We start from the raw sequence: 22,272 nt of genomic DNA on the forward strand, positions 1-22,272 counted from the left end.
GCAATATGAAAAAAGATAAGAAACAATATCTTTTTCTGCACCCAACTTTCTCAAATATATAATTTCCAATATGTTTCTTCTGTGTAAAAATATTTAATGTTTATATTTGCCTTGAAGAAGTACTCTAAGTAAATATTTTAAGTTGACCTCAAACACCAAGATTTATGCCTTGCTTGCCATAACGAAGAAAGAGAATTTAAAATGAAGTAACATCATTGTGTTCATTTGTAAATAACATATTGCAGCCAACTGTTTCCTAACTGCTCAGACTGTTGATAACTAATCCAGCCCTGCTGCTCTCCACAGACAATTTGCTTTGGATCAGATCAGGCAATTCAAACAATACTAATTACAGTGAAACCCTTTTGTATGAATTCCTGTTTGTTGCAGTGAAGAAAACCCCTGTATAAAAGGCTAAGGCACTTATCTCTGATTTTTGCTGAAACATAACACCTATTGCCTAAGTTCAAGTTTATATTAGTCTGATGAGTTTTGACTGAATAAAATGGATAAAGTTGTATTTTGTGTGGAAAAAATATGTATTTCAATGTTTATTGTACTGTCATGAATTATGTTAATTGTATCTTTTTAATTGAAAGAGCAGATGTGGAAGTTTTATTTAAAGCAATATTTTCATTGAAATAAGCTATGTTGCTAAATGATTATTTACTGTCACAGAGATTCATGCATTAAAAGACAAATGTGTCTCTACTAGAAAGAAACCAAGTCTTTAGGAAGTCTTCATTATGTCAGGGGATTTGCTGTAACATGATATCATTGTATTTATGATTTTATGGTGTTAAAATGAATATTAAATGAAACAAAATTCCCAAGGATTACTCAGGAGGCAGCTAAGTACATAACATTTTGTACAGATGGTTGGAAGGCACAATTTTGCTCCATCACTGCATCCATATCCTTGAACGATTTCGACTGAAGACAGCATTTCTTTGAATTTTTCATTAAACCAGACGTCTTGAAATATGAATTCCTTTTATGTTTCTGTGAGTTTTGGCTAAAAGAACCCCAGTGAATAAATCATACAATACTACATGTCACCAGCACTTGTGAATATTTCTGCTTTGTTATTCTATTCTCAGTAGAGCACCATTGATTATCAAACTCAGCGGAGAGCGTTTTATGATCATATATCTCCATTAGCTCCTAGTTTGACTACCATAGATTTTTCTGGTTAAGCCTGCATTATGTATTAGGAAGCCTATCTCTTCAATACAAAGTTTGATTTCATTTTTCTAAGCATGGAACTCTTATTATGTATTATGTATAAAGATTCTTATCTTTTATATGTAAAAATAGGCTGCACTGTCTTTGTGTGAAACTAAAATATATGCCATCTTTTTTTTTTCTCGATTCACAGTTAGCATATTACACTATGAAGATGAATCTCTACAATGCAATGGCTGTCAGGGTAAATATTTCTTCACTTGTTAAACAAATGAAAAGTCAATTGTGCCCTGAATTCACTTTTAATAAAATGAGCAAACCAGAATAATGCAAATTTGATTGATATGCTAATGGTAAAGAGAGAAAAGAGTACATAGTTAAAAAGTTAGCTGTACTAAATAGTCTTGGCAGTATTAAAAATTAGAGTAAAATGTAAAACATGTAATTATCAATGCGTATGTTTTAGAATGTTAAATATCTCTGAGCCATGACTAGAGAAAGACTGTAAATATTAATGAAGCAATGTATTAGTTTCCATATGTCATATAAAATACTGTGATAAATAGATGAGCATGGTTCTGGAATATAAGATTCCTGCCCAATACAAATCAATTAGAAATTATTCATATGATTTCACAGTAATAAAGTCAGTTTCCAGCTTAGAAGTTTTATTCCTATCATTTCTGTGTTCACTTTTATGTGTTATTTGCCTAATAGGAAGCTGAATTTAGTGATTATGAGGCTTCCTTGGTTTCTGCTGAGATTTGGGGAAGAGCCACGACAAAAGTATAATTTCTTTTGTATCAGACAATATGATTTTAGCTTAATTGTGAAGCTATTATAAATGGGGAAATTACTTAAGTGAATTTCATTAATGTCCTTAAAACCTATGTTTTAATGTTACCCTATTATATTCTCTCTCATTAATCTATTAATTCTTGCTTCTGCTAATAACGGATTTTATTTTGGGTGAAGAAAGATAGTAAAATACCTTCTGAAAGTCCTGTGTTGAACTAAGGCAAGTTGAATTAACATTATTTTGCTGACTTACACTGCTTTGGGAAGGGACTTTCCTATGCAGATGTGAGTGTGTTGGAGCCCAGCCCAGGGCAGATCTCTAGTATCTGTCTACCTCTCGGTGGTTCTGTAGTGTAAGGGAAAAAAAGAAGAGGAAGAAGTAGATCTTTTTTGCTTCTTTTCCAGAGGCAGATACTCCAGATGCACTGGGCTATATTTACCTTTCTTAGAAATCCAGTAATATAAGAAAATAATGTGGCTTTCATCTTTTAATGGGAATGCTTGAGTCTGGGAATTTAGGAGATTCTGATTCTCTGTACAGCTCTGCCAAAGACTTAACCTCTGAGCCTAAAACAGTGTTAGATTTTTTTCTTTTCTGCATGCCCTTTGTCAGATACGTCTGCAAAGTAAAAAGCAATAGATGACGGAGGACCTAAAGCAGTTGATGGCGGAAGGCTTAGACGTCCCCATAGATCACCATAGGTCACCAAGGGAGACAGAGGCACAGGAGTCAGGGTTAGAAAAATGCATTCTCTTGTTTATTATTTAGCCCCAAATTTTGTATTGAATTCTGATCTGGCTTGAATCATTAAGATTCATTTTACCTTGACGGGGTATATCTAAGAAACTCATATCAAACCAAGCCACTCAGAAGGCAGTGTTTTTGACTTATTCTAACATCATACTAAAAGCTACATTTCCTAACGTTACTGAACCAAACTTGGGTCCTCTTGCCCATACACAGTAAAGCCAATCTACTGACACTGGGTTGTGGTGAAGGAAAGTGGAGCATTTATTGCAGGCACCAAGCAAGGGTTCCCGGTAGCTAGTGCTTAAAAGGCTGGAACTCCTTGAAGGCTTTCAGGGAAAGGTTTTTAAAGACAGAGTGAGGGAGGGGGTTGTGGGGTGTGTGATCAGCTTGTAAACATTCTTCCGATTGGTTGGTGGTGAGGTCATCAGGAGTCAACATCATCGCCCTTCTGGTTCCAACCGGCCTGGGGTCTCCGTGCTTGCGGGCAACATACAGTTAACTTCTTCTGCTTGGTGGGGGTTCAGTATCTGCAAAACAGCTCAAAGCATATGGCTCAGAATATTATCTATAGTCCTTGAGGAGGAACTAAAGGTCCTTAACTTTGTTTAATGGCTAAACTATTATTATTTTGTCTTGCTTGACTGTTTTCCTTTCTTTCTGCGTTTTCTCATTTCTCTGATTAAACTTACTCTTTGGAACTTGGGGAAGGCCTAGGAGGCTAAAGCTTCTCTACAGACAAGAGGCAGATGGAGGGCGCGGGGTGTGGGTCAGTTCTGGGAAGGCCCCATAGGGTCCTGCTCGGTCACACCTAATAGTATTGCCCAGGGTTACCTCATCTTTGCTTAACATCAGCGGACAATGTTGAACTCTCCCTAAGTCCTGTGATCCTAGAAAACAGAAAAGTTTAAACCCCTCCCCCCCAACTCTTTTGTGTTTTGGAAACAGCTTACTGCAAAAAAATCCACCCTTCACCATATGACTTAGCTGTGGATGGTCCCTTGTTTACCTATGACAAGGCCAGACACAGTCCCCCAAATTCCCATTTTTTTAACCTCACAAATGATTAGCTGAACTGCTTGTCTCCATCGATCAACTGGAAAAAACATGTTTATTAACCAAACTATGCTTAAGGTTCTCTCCTTCGCCTAGGTCCCTGAACTTTAGCCAGCAACGGCATCTCCTTAGTACCTCCTCTTGAGAATGGGCTTCAGGGTAAAGCATTCTCAGATCTCCTATATGATTATGCCACCCTTTTATCCCACTTCCCCACATCAGGTTCTTTCCAGCCTTGTTCACACCTTCCTATTAAAGGAAAACTCTTTTTGCCTAAGTTTCGCCATGTTTGCAAATCTTACGGTCAAAGATTCTCCTCATCGCAATAGTCCACCTCTACCCCTGCAGGAGTCACTCACCCCTTCTTTCTTGCAGTAATTCTTTCAAATCAAGTCTCTCCTTGCTAGGTCCAGGTTTTTTGTTTTTTTTTTTAAACTTTGGGTTTATTTATTTATTTATTTATAGCTGTGTTGGGTCTTTGTTTCTGTGCAAGGGCTCTCTCTAGTTGTGGCAAGCGGGAGCCACTTTTCATCGCGGTGCATGGGCCTCTCACTATCGTGGCCTCTCTTGTTGCGGAGCACAGGCTCCAGACACGCAGGCTCAGTAGTTGTGGCTCACGGGCCTAGTTGCTCCGCGGCATGTGGGATCTTCCCAGACCAGGGCTCGAACCCATGTCCCCTGCATTGGCAGGTAGATTCTCAACCACTGCGCCACCAGGGAAGCCCCAGGTTTGTTTTTTATTTGACACATTCCAGGAGAGAAGGGTAGAGGTGGGAATGCAGTGGTCATTAAAGCAAAGGGAAGGAAGACTTGAGCATTACCTAGAGGTTGAAATGATCCACTAAAGACACTCAGGAATTTTTGCAAGGCTCTGTGGAGTATGTAAATACTACTGTGGGAAATTTATAGTAGAAACCCTTCTCTACAAAGATGTTCAAAGACTTCCTTCAGAGGTTTGGATGAGTTAATTTGGTAACTTGGTAATGAGGAATGAGGCTTGCTGGCACAGAGGCTGATGTGATTACCTAACAAAGATTAATTTTTAGCATTGAGTGATCACATGACTGGAGCTGAACTTATTTGTAATGGACATGGACAAATCTATTTGTAAGTGGATTTTTTGCAAGATGGTGCTCTGAAAATTTGTCTCTCTGCGGGAAAGAGAGGCTGAAGAGACCAATGTGTGGTCCACATACCTTCATGGCGTACACATCTGAAGATTACAACCCTAGCTTGATACCAGCAGCTGAAGTTTTACTTCTACTAGCTACAACTCTGCCTTTTCAGTTTTTAAGCTATGAAGTAACTTTGCTCAAAAGAGCTACCCTTTAAGTGATTAAAATGTGGGTGGCAGTGAGTGTCACACAGGTGGAAGAATTTCTAGGAGTAACAGATAACTACCAGAAGTCTATATGGCCAGTAATATTCAGACAGATATATTTTTATATATACACCTAAATCATACAGTAGAAAATAAAAAAACTTTTGTCTTACTCTGCCTCGTATACTGAGTCAATTGCAAATTATGTATTTGACTATTGACTCCTAGCATGACAAGTTATATTCAATTGTCAAAGAGGCTAGTGGAGCATTTCTGAAAAGAGAAGGAATTTAAAATTTTCATTTGTAGCTAATCCATTCCTAAATAGATGTCGCTTTTTTATAATGAAGAGTAAATTATATGTATGTGATTATTTAATGTCATAGATATTCATATCTTGATTTGCTGCCTTTATTTTTTAAAAGGTCACCTTTTCTCTAAAGATTTTACCATCCCCCTACCCATGTAGAATTGATCACTCTCCTTTTTTTAATGTCCCTATTTTACCATCAACATACTTCTGTTGTAGAACCTGTAACAATTTATTATCCTTACTAATTTACATGCCTGTGTCCACCCGCCCCCCCCCCCCAAACACTGTAAGTCTCTTGGGGCCCGGATCCTATCTTCTTAGTCTTTGTATCTACAGTTCCTGGCTTATACTAGGTTGTTAAATAAATGTCCGTGAATAAATCAGTGAACGTTGGCTCATGCTTTTTTAAACAAGGAGTAAAAAAGTTGTTTGTTTTAAATATTCTTTGTTTAGGTCCCTTGGCGGCCTTGATGGAAATTATTTAAGCCTTTGCTGGTAGATCTTTAAGGCTTTTTTGAGTGCCCGACTAGGCTAGGTGGTGTGGATAAACTGGACATGAGAAGGTAATATTTGCTCAGTGCAGTTCATATGTGAATGGAAGACCTCATGAGCTTTGTGACGTTGCTAAAGTGTTATAACAGGTACAGGCTTGAAGGAGGCTTGCTATGGTATCAGCTGCTGTCAGAACCCACAGTGTGTCTGTACAAAACCCCTGCAACTGATTTGCAGCTAAGCCAGTGACAGTCAATTAATACAGCAATAAATTGCTCAGTAAATTTTTATCTTAGCTCCTGGGGCCCTATTCCTCCTGTTTCTCCGTGCGACACATTATTGCCTTTTTTGGTCTTTAATTTGAATTTACTCCAGATTAGGGTTCTGCTTTTCCTCTAGCATCTTGGCTGCTGCTCTGTGGATCTCATTTAAATTTGGCCTCCAACTTTTTTTGTTCAGTTCTCACTCTTTGAACAGCTTTTAGTATCTTATACAAATGTCATGAGTTGATTCATCTACTCAACTTCTTTCTCTCCCTGTTCCACCTAGATGTACGATTGTGTATCTTTTTACAGCCTGATGTAGAACTGACCCTCCATTTCTGATGTTAGTGAGCATCTACTTAAGCACTTGGGTGTCACTTCAGACCCTCCAAACACAGGGCTTGGAGAATCAGTTTTCTAATAATATAAAGACGAAAGGCAAAATTACTTTATGTGTAGAAAGCCCATTTATAAATATCCACAGGTAGCAAAAAAAAGTGCAGTTTAGTGGAATTATTTCATCCATCCTAAGGTCTTTTACTTGTTCCTTTTCTCCAGTACTTTGATTCATGGTTCTCGACATTTAGGATTTTTTTTCTTTATGGCTTCTGTTTACTGGCTGACCCCATCCAGGATGAAGCCTATTGTATGGAGTGGCACATGTCTTATATCTAATTCTCCCATTTCTAGGGATACGTCCATTCAGCCTCAACTGTGTTTTCGAGGCCCCCATTTCCCCAATAGAATGGTTCCAGATTCTCATACTTACTACCCAAGCGTGAATGGATATAGCTGGTAGATACCTGAGTATACCTTAGTCAAACCAACTGCCAGTGAGGGCTATATGTCTCTGAGGCATATATGCAAGAACAAGATTGCAATACCACGTAACTCCAAATCTTGGTAAGTCAGAACCACTGGTAAATAATAATGATAACAGTTAGCAATTGAATAGCAGGTACCACTCTCCAGGCACCATTCTAAGTATTTTAAATATTTTAACTATTGTCTGACGTGAGCAACTCTCTGAGGTAGGTATCATTATGATTCCAATTTGAAAGATGAGAAAGAAATATGGAATCGCAGAAAGATATCTTGCCCAAGGTCACATAGCTAGTAAGTGACAGTGTTAGGAATTGAACCCAAGAGGTCTGGTACCCACATTCCTGTTATTTCTGGTCACGTATAGACTTGCCTTTACTTCTAGTCTTCTCCTTTCTTCAAAAATCTGGATGAGAGCAACTATATGAACCCTCGACTGAGCTGTTAGGGAAATTTTATTGCTTACACTCTGGTTTTCTTGGTTGCCTGACCCCATGACCCTGGTAATTCATGAGCATTCTTACTGGTAGTACATTTCACTCAGGGAATTCTAAATTTAGTAATAATTCGTTGAAAACCAAATTGAGACATCCCAATTCAGTGTCACGTGCTTCCCCTTGTAGGCAGAATTGGATGGCTTAGCATGAAAAACGTCACCTTATAAATGAATGTTTGAGCTGTGGTCTTCACATATTGCTATTGTTAGCATCTGGATTTGTCATCTATCATAACCCCAGGTAAAACACCGTTCTTGCTACAATTTTAAATGGATTTTTGTATAGGATGTAGCAAACGATGAAAGAGAATCTGTCATTTCTTTCCTGTATGGAGTACAAGGTGCAGATCACATAGGTTTTTGTGATCCAAAAATTTGAATTTGGTTGTATTTGAACCTCCGCCGTACCTGTTTTGGACCCTGAAAAATTAGTGCAAAGAAAAGAGGACTCTAACTTTGTTAAAACTTTAGAAGCCCCACCAAATCGTTACTGGGACTGCTGTTTTTCAACTGCGGATCTCTCCCCTTATAAATTAACTCTTAGAATATACTGGTCTTCAATAAACTCAACTTAATGAGGATATATAATCTGGCACAGACTTTGGAAGTTAACAAAGGTAAACTCTCTAAGCATTACTGATTCCTTGCAATTCCTTTGAAAAGCCTCCTTTGGGTCATCTCACACATCTTGAATCCTAACTGGAACAAGATCATATGAATGCAGATTTCAAGAAGTGCTAATATGTAGTATCTTGGAGATCTCTCTTGAAAAATATGTTCCATCAGACTTTTTCCTTTCATTTTCAAAGATCTATGAGGAATGAAAAATGCTAATAATCTAAAACTTAGAGAGTTTTAAAGAACTGCAGATGTAATTAATTGTTTAAGGTAGAATTTCTTTTACCCTGGAAACCTTGTCCATGTTATTGATCAATCACATATACTTTCTCAATGGTATTCATGGGTGTCTCAACCGATCCTTTATTGTTGCAGTTATTTTAAATGATTCAACTTGAAATTAGTGCCCCAAGACATTTTAGTTCAGATAGAAATCCTCACTTAAAGGAAAATAAGGACTATAATAACAAGAGGACCACTAGAGTAACATATATATAACATATATAACATATATATAGGTATGTTTTTTTTTTTTAAACATCTTTATTGAAGTATAATTGCCTTACAATGGTGTGTTAGCTTCTGCTTTATAACAAAGTGAATCAGTTATACATATACAATATGTTCCCATTTCTCTTCCCTCTTGCATCTCCCTCCCTCCCACCCTCCCCATCCCACCCCTCTAGGTGGTCACAAAGCACCGAGCTGATCTCCCTGTGCTATGCGGCTACTTCCCACTAGCTATCTATTTTACATTTGGTAGTGTATATATGTCCATGACACTCTCTTACCCTGTCACATCTCACCCCACCCCCTCCCCATATCCTCAAGTCCATTCTCTAGTAGGTCTGTGTCTTTATTCCCGTCTTGCCACTAGGTTCTTCATGGCCTTTTTTTTTTTTTCCTTAGATTCCATATATATGTGTTAGCATACTGTATTTGTTTTTCTCTTTCTGACTTACTTCACTCTGTATGACAGACTCTAACTCCATCCACCTCATTACAAATACCTCCATTTCATTTCTTTTTATGGCTGAGTAATATTCCATTGTATATATGTGCCACATCTTCTTTATCCATTCATCTGTCAATGGACATTTAGGTTGCTTCCATGTCCTGGCTATTGTAAATAGAGCTGCAATGAACATTTTGGTACATGACTCTTTTTGACCTATGGTTTTCTCAGGGTATATGCCCAGTAGTGGGATTGCTGGGTCGTATGGTAGTTCTATTTGTAGTTTTTTAAGGAACCTCCATACTGTTCTCCATAGTGGCTGTATCAATTTACATTCCCACCAACAGTGCAAGAGTGTTCCCTTTCCTCCACACCCTCTCCAGCATTTACTGTTTCTAGATTTTTTGGTGATGGCCATTCTGACCGGTGTGAGATGATATCTCATTGTAGTTTTGATTTGCATTTCTCTAATGATTAATGATGTTGAGCATTCTTTCATGTGTCTGTAGGCCATCTGTATATCTTCTTTGGAGAAATGTCTATTTAGGTCTTCTGCCCATTTTTGGATTGGGTTGTTCGTTTTTTTGTTATTGAGCTGCATGAGTTGCTTGTAAATCTTGGAGATTAATCCTTTGTCAGTTGCTTCATTTGCAAATATTTTCTCCCATTCTGATGGTTGTCTTTTGGTCTTGTTTATGGTTTCCTTTGCTGTGCAAAAGCTTTTAAGTTTCATTAGGTCCCATTTGTTTATTTGTGTTCTTATTTCCATTTCTCTGGGAGCTGGGTCAAAAAGAATCTTGCTGTGATGTATGTCATAGAGTGTTCTGCCTATGTTTTCCTCTAAGAGTTTGATAGTGTCTGCCCTTACACTTAGGTCTTTAATCCATTTTGAGTTTATTTTTGTGCATGGTGTCAGGGAGTGTTCTAATTTCATACTTTTACATGTACCTGTCCAATTTTCCCAGCACCACTTATTGAAGAGGCTGTCTTTTCTCCACTGTATATGTATAGGTATGTTTTTGACATGATAATGTAGTGGCATTGAGAATGAAAACTTTGATATTACTAGTTTTAAACACCCTATCTTTGAAAATTTAGTAAACCCACTTTTCTGTGCTCACTGTATAGTCTTCTAGAATGTTGAACATTCTAATAAGTAAAAGTATAATTATGATGTGTCCTATTTATATGCTCTCATATACATTTAGAGCATTAGTCCTGGGAAGGGTATCATCAGTGAATTTGTCTTTCATGTTTTAATTTTAATTTTAGGTGCCAAAACATTTTTTCTCTCTTTTGATAACATTAAGATTACTGTGAATTTTGAGGAATAATAATAATCCCAAAGGAGGGAAAATCTTTTCTATGAACAGATGGCTTTTGATATATCAAGGTTTTGCCATTTATTTTAGTGCTTAAAATAAACATTATTTATAAGACCACTTACATTTTGATGTTACTTAATGAGGAATATGCATCATTGATTTGACTAGCTTAAGAGGTCATTTAGAACTTGCCCGTTAACAAGCTGTAATCTGCTGAGCACGCAATGACTTTGTTTAAAATTATCTATTCAGAGCTGATCAATGACAATAATTGTTTTATACCAATCACTTCTGAAAGTTGCTAATTACTTTGAAGGACATGAATACTAGCCCGTTTTTGGAAGTCGTAACCCACTCACCTTGAAATGATCAAAAGTCATTTTGTTATTAAAAGTCATTTTGCCTCTTGAAAGTACTTTGTTTTAAAAAACTTAAGTTTATTCACTAGTACTGGGATATCAACAGGAAACAGGCAAAATTTAAGATGTCGTTTGTTCCTATAACAGGAAGTATGGTAGAATCTCAGCTATTTGTATCTTATATCAATTAGATATTGGTTAAACTGGGTTCCCTATAATGTAAGAAAATGGTGTCTTTTATATTAAAGAGCATTGCACACACTCTTTCTCTCTATACAGTACATCCCTCAGATGTTTTAGTGGAAAAAGCCTGGGCTTTGGAATAAGACAGAGCTGGGTTTGTATCCTGGCTCTGTCATTTACTCTTTTACTGGTATTGCTGTGACCTTAATCAAGTTATTAACCTCCTTTCTTCATTTTTAACATGGAGATCATGCCCTCTTCACAAGGTTACCATGAGAATTAAAGCAGTTAGCCTAACACCTGGCACATTCATGGAGTTCAGTAAATTTTAGATTCTTTACTTCACTGGATGGCAGCATCTTCACCCACTCACACGCCCAGCTTCTTCCAGCTGTTTTCACTCACTCACCTCTAACAAAGGCATTGAAAGATTATCATACTTCAGTGTGGATGAGTTTTAATTTGTTATCTTAACCATCACTTAACCTATTATGAGCTTTAATACCCAGTTGTGAATACCAGGATTTGTCTTGGAAAGGAATCCTAGCATGCTTTTGGGTAGATGTTTAAGGAGTTGATGCATTAGAAGACTGTCTGAGAGCTTAATGGTGGGCTCTGAGGGTGTGGTTAGTGCTGTTTGTTTAGTTGCTCAGTGTGGAGTGGGAAGGAGCCCATGCCATTGGCCTCTGTTAGTTCCCTTCCTACTGGCACAGATTTTTCAGCCAGTTTCAGAGTTTGCCCTTTCAACTTCTTCTCTCCAAGTGGGCATCCCCACTACTCTGCCATGACCTAATCATAAACCAGCATCCTCCGTCTTTCCTTCTCAGTACTTCAGCATGCATCTTTTATGTTTTCTGACACATTTAATCTTACTTGATTTAAAATTCAGTGGTGTTTTCATGTAATAGGTAGTCCATCCCTTAACAGTATTTGATATCCTAATATTTTCCCATGCTTCCTGAGTCACTTCTATTGCTGATGATGGATTTTCTATCAGTAGTTTTGTTTACAACTGTTCCTGTCTTTAATACAATTAATACTGTATATGCAATAAAAGTAAGCTGAAATTCATGTGAAGCCATCCAACCAGCTGTATGACCCAAGGCATTTATTTAAGCTCTCTGTGCCAATTTCCTCTTTTATCAAAGAAAGCTAATAATAATCTCTACCTCAGAATGATACTGTAATGATTAAATTAAATAAGCCAGGAAAATAGTCATTATTCACATGTATAATTATATATATATATATATATATATATATATATATATATATATATATATTAGGAAAATGGTTTTTCATTAGGAAAATGGTTTTTGTATCAATTCCTCCTCTTTCTTTGCCAGCCATAATACGATTTTGGTCAAATTAGAGGGAGGTAGTTTCTAAACTGAGTATAGAACTTTAGAAAAATTAATTTTTCTTTATTTAAATAATTAAGCTCTAAATTAAGATCATTTGAAAAATATTTAGAAAGACATTCTATAACATCGTTACACTAGCTTGTTATTCTACTTAGTTTTACTTTGCAGAATTAATTTCTCTGATTTAATTTTTCTTATAATAAGAACAGTAAGATAAGTGGTTTTGCATAACTTCAATTATTTTAGTCATTCTCATACTGGGAGGTTGACTGAAACATTTCTTCAAAGTCTTCATGTTTAATATTTCAGATTGTAAAATACCTTTTAAATGGTCACATTTTAAAACAGAGAAAAATAAGGGCTCATAATTCAAGTAAAATATTTTTCCTGTTTATTCTTATAGATCCAGCATTCAAGGTTATAAAAATTTTAAACTCAACATATTTAGTTAAAAAATCATAGGCTTTTGGGATAAAACCCAACGGAGTGAGGCTCATTCTCTTATTAATTACTTTTTCCTATGAAAAAATAAATTTTAAAGATGTGTGTTCCTAGCCTAGCTAACTTTGAAAAACATTGGAAGGACTTCATATCCTTAAAAAGAATTGTTCATAGTATGTGAATAATTCATAAATATATGGAAACCGCTGGAAAATTTTAGAGAATGAAGTTAAGTCTTTATGCAAGGCTAAGTTAACATTTTTTTTCAATTTTTTCTATTTCTTCTTCTTCTACTCCTTTAAAGAAGTTGAGGGTTTTTTGGTTTTCCACAAAATTAGGATCTATACATTATAATTTTTGTTTTGAGTTTTTCTAACAGAGGTTGTATTAGCAAAAATAGAGCTTAAGGAGATTGACTGATTCTTCTTATGATTACTAGGGCTTTTAAGGCATCTAGTAGCCCACTTAAGTATGTTTTCTTAGACACCAACACTCCTCTCATCTCAAAAAAAGAAAAAAAGATACTTTCAACAGAAATATTTGTTCATTGAAAATTGCAGTTCACTTTGTTCACAGTTCTATATTGCAATGGTTTAGAGAATGGGCCCACTGAGTCCTAATTTGATTCCTGAATCCATCACTAATAGCTGAATAATTACGGGAAAATTGAATAACTTCTCTTTTCAGCAGTTTTCTCATCTGTAAATATCTCATAGAAATGTTCTAATGATTAAATGCGTACATACAAACAAAACCCTTAGAATAGTGCCTCACACATAATAAGAGCTCAATAGATGTTACCTACTGTTATTATTAAAGAAGTATTAAAATGTCATGATGAAGGTACAAGACAACATTTTGTTTAAAGATTTTGATAGCACTGAATTTAAAAAGCCCATTAAAGGGAGTTCCTTAGCAGTCCAGTGGTTAGGACTCAGTGCTTTCTCTGCCATGGCCCTGGGTTCAATCCCTGGTCAGGGAACTAAGATCCTGTAAGCCACGTGGTATGGCCAAAAAAAGAGTCCATTAAAAACATTGATTTCATTGAGATGAAATACAATCCTCAAGCCTGTTGGCTATGAAAAACAAAAAATCTGTTTGGTCAGGAAGTGGAAGAGGTAGGAATTGGTAAAGCAAATTTTTGATCTTTCAATAGTTAATTTCACATTTAGTATTTGTAAAACAATGATAAATATTATAAAAAATTATAGTAACCTAGAGTATGTTTTTGTCTTTATAATATTTTATAATAAATCTATGAGTACAACCTATATTGGCAACTGTTATATTAGCGGAAAAGCCTAAGACTTTATTTGATAGGAGGCATCATCCATCATTACCTTGATTTTGAAGAATTATTAATGTTTTCACTAAAAATGTTCACTGGCATATTTCCTCTTTTTATTTAATTCAATAGATTCAGAGGCGGTGGCGAGGCTATAAGATTCGGAAATACTGCTTTAATTATTTTTATTTGAAGGAGTACCTGAAAGCTGTTTCAGAGACCAATGATGCTGTTAGGTGAGTAGTATAATCACTCGTCTACTCGTCACAATTTTAGAAAGGTTACTCCATAGATGTTGATCATTATCAGACTTAGGAATACTTTCTAAAACTAAGTGATATTTTAGGCAGAAATTTATTGATAAGATAGAGATATCTGATTCGCTTTAACAATTTGAGGCTGTTGTATTTTTAAATATCTTGTACTCTTGACTGTAAATTAGATTATTCATGTGTGTAGTAGGCCTACCTTGACACTATGCAAATAGCTTAGTTTCAGTAAAATTGCCTCATTTTGAGATGGATTTATCTGTAAAAGGATTACATAGATGAAGGCTTAAGTATGACAATCCTCAGAACATGTTCAACGGCAAGAACTTGCCTCTCAAAGAAGAAAACATTATGGAACACATTAAAATGGACTGCTTTACTGTCGGTTTTTATTTCTGTAAACACACAGAAAGATAACACCTGGATTTAGGCCTTAGGACGATGTCTTCTGTAGATTTAAAGTTATTGCAGCACTATTCATTCAGCTTTACCAAAGCTCTATGTACTAAGTTTTCATATAACTTCAAAAATAGCTAGTCTTCTCCTCTTGTAATATTGCCCCATTCCAATAACATATAAGCGACATATGCTTATAATAGATTTCAATAAAAAGAAAATAGTGACGAATCATAGTTGACATTTACATAATAGTTTTACTTTCAGTTTTCACATACATTACCTCATTTTACTCTTAACGTTTTTTGAACTAGAGAGAACAATCGACATTAAGTTGTTAAGACAAAGGTGTTGTCTGAGACCCTAAAATTATATATATATCATAAGAAATATCTAAAAACTAACTTCCCACCTTTTAACTTTCTCCCATATGTTGTGTGTATAAAAGAGTCTGGTCTTTGGAGATTGAGTATGGGGAATTTGTAAAGTTGATTTCTTTGGAAATAACAATGAAGATTTGGGGAAGCTGGAATAGGATTTAGTTAATGAGAAAAGTTGGAAAACTCAGAAACATGTGGGCCACAGGGGCTGCTATTTAATTTCTTCCTAAGAAATCCAAAGTTCTGTTGATGGGCTGGCTATCTGTAAATGGCAGACTTGAGCTTGTCAGGAGGAAAGAGCTAGTGGAAGATGCAAGAGGGAGAATTTGAGCAGGACTGAGCCTAGGGTGAGGCAAGGGAGACTGTTAAGGCACAGAAGTTAAGGAGGCGCTCACTGTCAGGGTCATGCAGGTGCCGACCCTGCACTTTCCCAACCTTGAGAGTGTATCCTTAAATTTTACATTTTAGAGGCCTCACTTGCTTCATCCAAGTCCTATGCCTGAATAGGAGAAGGTTCTTAAAGAGACAAACATGTGGAAGTTGGTTTTAGAAAGGCCTGTTTCTTCTGTTCAACAGATATTTCCATTTATCCTTGTTTTGTTCCTGATTTTACTGGGAATATGTCTAGCCACTAGAGAGCCTGGTGTATCTGCTCTGACAATTTGGTTTAGCCTGGTATTCTTTTTTTTTTTTTATTTTTTTTTAAACATCTTTATTGAAGTATAATTGTAGCCTGGTATTCTTTATCATATTACAGACTTATTCTTTTTACTTCTACCTCTCTTAGAGGTCATATTTTTTTCAGGTGTATATTCTCCATCAGTGATTAATTTCCTAATCGTTTACCCCCTCTGTGTTCTTGTATTTATTCCTAGACTGTTTGTAGTTCCTTTGCTATTATTATCATTGTTGTTATTTTTATCTTGGAATGGGGTATCGTAAAAAGACAGTGTTGGGGAAAGGCTAGGGCTGTGCTCTGGGGGTGGTAGGAACATGGTGCATGGCACATGATGGAAGGGTTGGCTAGGGATAAATCCAGCAGGGACCATAACTTACCAGGGCATTTTAGACCATATTAAAGCTTGGAGTGGACTTCCTTTTTAAGGAGAGCAGCGACATGATTACACCTGTGTTTTGGCATGCGTGTTCAATTGCATTTTTCATAATAGTTATATTTAAATAGTCTAGTACATTTAAAAAATATCTATTAAGGTATTAATTTTGCTGAAATAAAGTGTTTTCTTCTTTCTCACGGAAGAATATGCAACAGATTTGTTTGGATTGTTTCTTCACATTTCTTTATCCTATTTTCCATTGAAAATCATTGGAATCAGGACTCTAGTTACCTTTTCCTTCATAACAAATTCCACCCAAAGCAGCTTAAAACAATACACACTTATTACCTCATCATTTTATCTATCAGGAATCTGGGAGGGCTTTGCTCTATGCCTGGGCCAAGGTCTCTCATGAGGTTGCCATCTGGCTCTCGGCCAGAGCTGCCGTCTCATATGGAGGCTCGACTGGGGGAAGATCCACTTCTAAGCTCACTCACATAGGCCTCAATTCCTCCGGCCATTGGCCACTGGCATACTTCTGTTTCTTGCCACGTGGACCTCTCCATAGGACAGCTTATAACGTGGAAATTGGCTTCCCTCAGAGCAACTGAACCAGAGAACAGGAGAATACATCCAAGATGGAAGCCACATCCTTTTGGTAACCTAATATCAGAAGTGACATCTTATCACTTTGGCTGTACTCTATTCATTTAAAGCAAGAGACTAGGTTCCTCCCACACTCAAAGGGGAGGATCACACAAGGGGATGACTTCTGGAGTGGGGATTGTTGGAGGCCACCTTAGAGGATACTTTCCATGTACAGTGACTTGCATATAGTATTTGTTCAATAAGCATGTTGATTTTCAGCATTTGCCTAGGACAAAAGTTCCTTTACATTAACTTAAGACAATTTTTTTTTAACATCTTTATTGGAGTATAATTGCTTTACAATGGTGTGTTCGTTTCTGCTTTATAACAAAGTGAATCAGCTATACATATACATATATCCCCATATCTCCTCCCTCTTGCGTCTCCCTCCCACCCTCCGTATCCCACCCCTCTAGGTGGTCACAAAGCACCGAGCTGATCTCCCTGTGCTATGCGGCTGCTTCCCACTAGCTATCTAGTTTACATTTGGTAGTATTTATAAGCCCATGCCACTCTCTCACTTCGTCCCAGCTTACCCTACCCCCTCCCCGTGTCCTCAAAAAAAAAAAAAAAAAAAATGGTTCTGAAGAACCTAGGGGCAGGACAGGCATAAAGACGCAGATGTAGAGAAAGGCAATATTTTTATGTGATGTCTTTTCAAGATTATGTTTCAAACTTTAATATTGTGTCAAAGCAATTATGATGTATCCTAATTACTTATACCAACAAGCATTAAAATGTATAGTTTCTGGATTTCAAAGAACATATGAAAGATCTAGTGCATTCCTCTGTCTTTGGACAGGATAAAATCATTTACAGAAAATAAATTAGTAAAATATACTTTATATCAGAATACGTTTTGCACTTGAATTGTGTTGCACAATTCAAGGCCAGACAACACTGGGCTTAACTTTAGCTTATCTGCTCTTTCATTAATAGAAATAGTTTATCTATTCTATAGTTAATAGTATAGTTAATAGTAAGAAGAAAGTTAATAGTAAAAAACTATATATATATAGTTTTATATATATATATATATATACACACAAGAATATATTCTTTAACCAAGAGTGGACTTATCACAAAGATAAATGGAATTGATTAATTTAAGGCTGAGTTTGCATTTGGTAGACAAGTTTCTTTGTAATATCTATCTTGATATGCAAAAATTGCCCCAGGTTATGAATGAGAAAATTATATAATGAAATTAAAAATTAGCTACAGAGTTACAGATTAGTAGCATTAATAAAGCATATTAGCTTGAAGTGTAGAAACCTGACTCTTTTTTGGACAGAAATTCAAGCTAAAAGTAATATTCCTCCAAGTTTAATGCTTCAGTGTAGTTGCTGGTTGCTAATAGTGCATAACAGTAGGTCTGTTTTGAGTGTACATTTGTCATTCATCAAAGCAAATTAGTTTTTCAGCATGTTGATTTTGTGTAGCCCTGGTTTGGCTAGAAAGACTTTTATGGGTATAATTCTTTACCTATCTTTGCATACATCAGCAAAGTTTTTTTAAAAGATATACTTGTTTATTTTGTTTTTTCTGTAACAGCTTTATTGAGATGTAATTCGCATACCATACAGTTTATCCATTTAAAATGTACAATTCTGTGGAGTTTAGCATTGATAAATTCACAAAGTTGTACAACTATCCTCACAATCAATTTAAAACATTTTCATCATCATAAAAAGAAATCCTATACCCTTTCCAGTCACTCCCCCACCCCTACCATTCTTCCCATTCCTGCCCAGTCCTAGGCAACCCCTAATCTACTTTCTGTCTCTGTAGATTTGCCTATTCTGGACGTTGCACGTAAATTGAATCTTATAATATGTGGTCTTTTGTGACTGATTTCTTTCCCTTAGCCCTATGTTTTCAAGGTTCATCCATTTTGTAGCATATATTAGTACTATATTCCTTTTTCCTACCAATTAATATTCCATTTTATGGATAAGCCACATGTTATTTATCCATTTACCAGTTGATGAACATTTGAGTTGTTTCTGCTTTTTGCCTATTATGAATGATGGTGCTATGAACACTCGTGGACAAGATTTTGTGTGGCCGTATGTTTTTATTTCTCTTGGTTACATCATGAAAGCTTTAAGCTGACAAATTCAAGAATGAGTGGTCAAGAACACTAACTTTGGACTCAGATCAACGTGGATTAAAATCATGGTTCTGCTACTCTCTAGTTTTGTAACCTTGAACTAGTTACTTAATCTTACAGAAATTAGGGTTCTTCATCTGTACACTCTGGAGCAGCAATATTTACTTTGCAGAATTTTTGTGAGGCATGCAGTATAGGAAACATTGAGCATATAATTGACATTCTTCAAATAGCAGCTATTATTATCAAGGACAAGATAGAAAAAAAGAGAGCCAATATTTGTAAATCTATACTTCCCTATGATATTACAGAATTAACATTCAGTTTTATATGAGGCTATTTTTAATTCAAAGGAAGCAAACAGATATAAAATTTCATGAATTAGGTTGTATATATATATGTTTTTAGTTTATAGAAACATTAATTGCCAAGTACAATATAAGTCGTCAGTATTTTGTGACATTAAACCATGTCTAAAAACAGTTTTTCAGAGAGCTCGAAGGAAAAGCAAAGAATAGAACATAGTACAAAGTTGGGAAAGAGACAATCAATGAAAACACAAACTTAGAGTTTTCTTTTTTAATTTAGAATTCTTTTACCATTTTATGGTAAAGAAGAATATATATCAACATAACATATGCATATTGTTAAATATATTACCTATTAACAAATGTTTTATATTAGATAAAAGAATCACCTTACCACATTATTTTACCCAGTCCCTAATGGTTACCACTTTCTTCTCTTAGCTATTTCTTCTTCTTCTTTTATTTTTTATAAATTTATTTATTTATTTATTTGTGGCTGCGTTGGGCCTTCGTTTCTGCGTGTGGGCTTTCTCTAGTTGCGGCGAGCAGGGGCTACTCTTCGTTGTGGTGCACAGGCTTCTCATTGCGGTGACTTATTGTCTTGTTGCGGAGCATGGGCTCTAGGTGCATGGGCTTCAGTAGTTGCAGCACGTGGGCTCAGTAGTTGTGGCTCACGGGCTGTAGAGTGCAGGCTCAGTAGTTGTGGTGCACGGGCTTAGTTGCTTTGCAGCATGTGGGATTTTCCCGGACCAGGGCTCGAACCCATGTCCTCTGCATTGGCAGGCGGATTCTTAACCACTGCGCCACCAGGGAAGTCCCGCTATTTCTTCTTGTACTCACTGAATGTTTCTAAACTATATGCTGATCTGATATTGCCTGATTTTACACCTCAGATCTTTTAAATTAGTTGTATGTAATATGGTAGAGGAGGATTTAACTCTCTTATACTTCTCACCTACACTTGTATCTCTTTTTAGATGAATCTATACCAGTATTTACATTTTTGTGATTATGGAAATAGGGTTCCTTACAAAAGTAATTAATGTAGGATGAGTATATTTACTTTATTCCTGTTTTGGTTAATTTCTATCTTCCTTATTTTTTCCTCTTGTCTTATATGCAAATTATATATGCCATTAATTATTTTCCAGTTATTCTATCTTAGTAGGAAATCCAATTAAGTCCCTCTTTCCTCTGGAGCATGCCCTCTTTGGCCTCCCCTTCGTCCTGCTCCAAACAGACTGCATTTTCTCTAGACACAATAAAGATTTCTTCTCGAGAAGACATTTCTTAACTTCCTTTCTCCTGGGCTGGACTCACTATTCTGTGGATCTGTGTTACCTTTTCACGATTTATTTCCTTGTTTTTCCTGGAGCAGCTGCTATAATAATGATCATGGAAGGCAATTTTAGGAGTCTTTGCTTGTTTTAAATATGTCTTATTCTATCCTGAAATTTGATTAGTAGCTTGGCTGCATATAACATTCTAGGTTGCAAATTATTTTTCCTTAGAATTTTGAAGGAGTTGCTCCCTTATTTTTAACATTCAAAATTGCTAAATACTCACTATTCTGTTTCTCCTCTCTTTGAAAGTGATCTATTTTTTTTTTCCTTTTTCAATGTGTGTTAGTTCAAGTTCACCAAGAAACAGATGCTAAGATGGAATTAGATGTGCAAGAAGTTTATTGGGGGGAAGAAGCAGGACGAGGTGGGGAAAACCTTCAGTCTGTAGCCCAAGTCTGACACCTATGAAGAAAGAGAAGGAAGAAAAATTGGGGAGAGACTGGGATTGCAGCACGTTTTCAAGAAAGGCTGATGGCTTGTCCTCAAGCCAAAGTTACCCTCTGGAGGAGTCTGCTGTCTTGCCAGAATGATCCTGCCTTAGTACCCCATCATTCTCAACCATTGGCTGGAAGTGACCTGGAAAAGGTGTGGCCTTGGTATGAACATGTTGGAGGATCCAATGGTCCATTTGTAGGTCATTAAAGGATGTTTTGAATTTTTTTCCTGAAGTTTTTGAAATTTCTCAATTTTATGACTTCTATGACTTTTATTTGCTTCCATTGTTCTGAGCATCAGTGGATACTTTACTTCTCCAGTATTTTCTTATACTATTTCTGTGATAATTTCCTTGTTTCTATTTTCTTTTATTCTTTTTTCTTTCATTGGCTGGATGATGGACCTCCAGAAGTTACGTGGGGAGTCTCTTATACTTTTCTTTCCCTTTCTTTACCCTGGGCCTTTATCCTCCCATTCTACTTTTGTGAGAGACTTCCTTCCTACCCTTCTACTGAAATTTTTATTTTAGCAATAATTTTTAACTTTCATGAAATATTTCTACTGTTATGATCATTTCTTTTTTGTAGCCTTCTGTTCTTATTAATAAAATATCTCATATTTCTCTAAAATACTGGAGCAGAAAGGGTCTTGGCAGGAAACAGAATCCACCTCAGGATTTATTCCTCAAATAAAGAGAGTTAAATGAAAGGGTAATTGCAGAGATGTGCACAGGGTTAAGGGCTCAGCAAGAGAGGTTTTGGCATCCAGAGACCATCAACAGTGCGATGTTGCTACTACCAGGGTAGAAGAGTTAAGGGGAAGGAATAACATTAATGGCTACAGTGAGAGCCAAGGAGAAGTGAGAGCCCCCGACCCCTGGCCATGACCTATACTTGTAGAGGAATTCAGTTATTGCCAGAGGTGTGTGGCATCAAAGAAGAGAGAGGAATGAGGAAGAAATACCCGCAACTTCTTCCTCCTGAATGCTAGTGTTCTGTTAGACTAAACCCATCTGTAAAACAATTTGTAGGGCTTAGTCCCAGTGCAAGTGTGTAGAATGGATTGGAGGTGTGGCAAATGAAAAATAATCAGCACTGATAATAATTCAAGTTCAGAGGATAACTTTTATTTAGTCTCTGTGATACTGATTTCCTCCAGGGTGTTTTTTGGTTTTTTTTTTTTCAATTGGTTATTATCATCTCTCCTTTTAAGTTGGAGCCTTTCCTCACGCACCTGGTGACCTTCAGCTGTTTGTTTACACATGCACATGAGGAACTGAAGTGCCAGTTTGGGTGTGTACG

The 22,272-nt window shown here is 36.4% G+C and overlaps 1 protein-coding gene across 5 annotated transcripts in view; it reads left to right on the plus strand.

Annotated features, from left to right (window-relative positions):
• The window catches only part of SPATA17 (spermatogenesis associated 17), a 192,379-nt gene that overhangs the window by 38,796 nt on the left and 131,311 nt on the right, over positions 1 to 22,272 (plus strand). For 4 of the 5 annotated variants that reach the window (XM_082395107.1, XM_082395109.1, XM_082395110.1 and 1 more), the window contains 2 exons: positions 1,379 to 1,429; positions 14,157 to 14,260. In XM_082395107.1, the coding sequence (XP_082251233.1) occupies positions 1,379 to 1,429; positions 14,157 to 14,260 (155 nt within the window). The remainder of the gene's footprint in view (positions 1 to 1,378; positions 1,430 to 14,156; positions 14,261 to 22,272) is intronic. The other variant, XM_082395108.1, reaches the window with a different exon arrangement.

Source organism: Balaenoptera borealis, assembly GCF_965194805.1.
Source record: "Balaenoptera borealis genome assembly, chromosome: 1".
Lineage (NCBI taxonomy): Eukaryota > Metazoa > Chordata > Mammalia > Artiodactyla > Balaenopteridae > Balaenoptera > Balaenoptera borealis.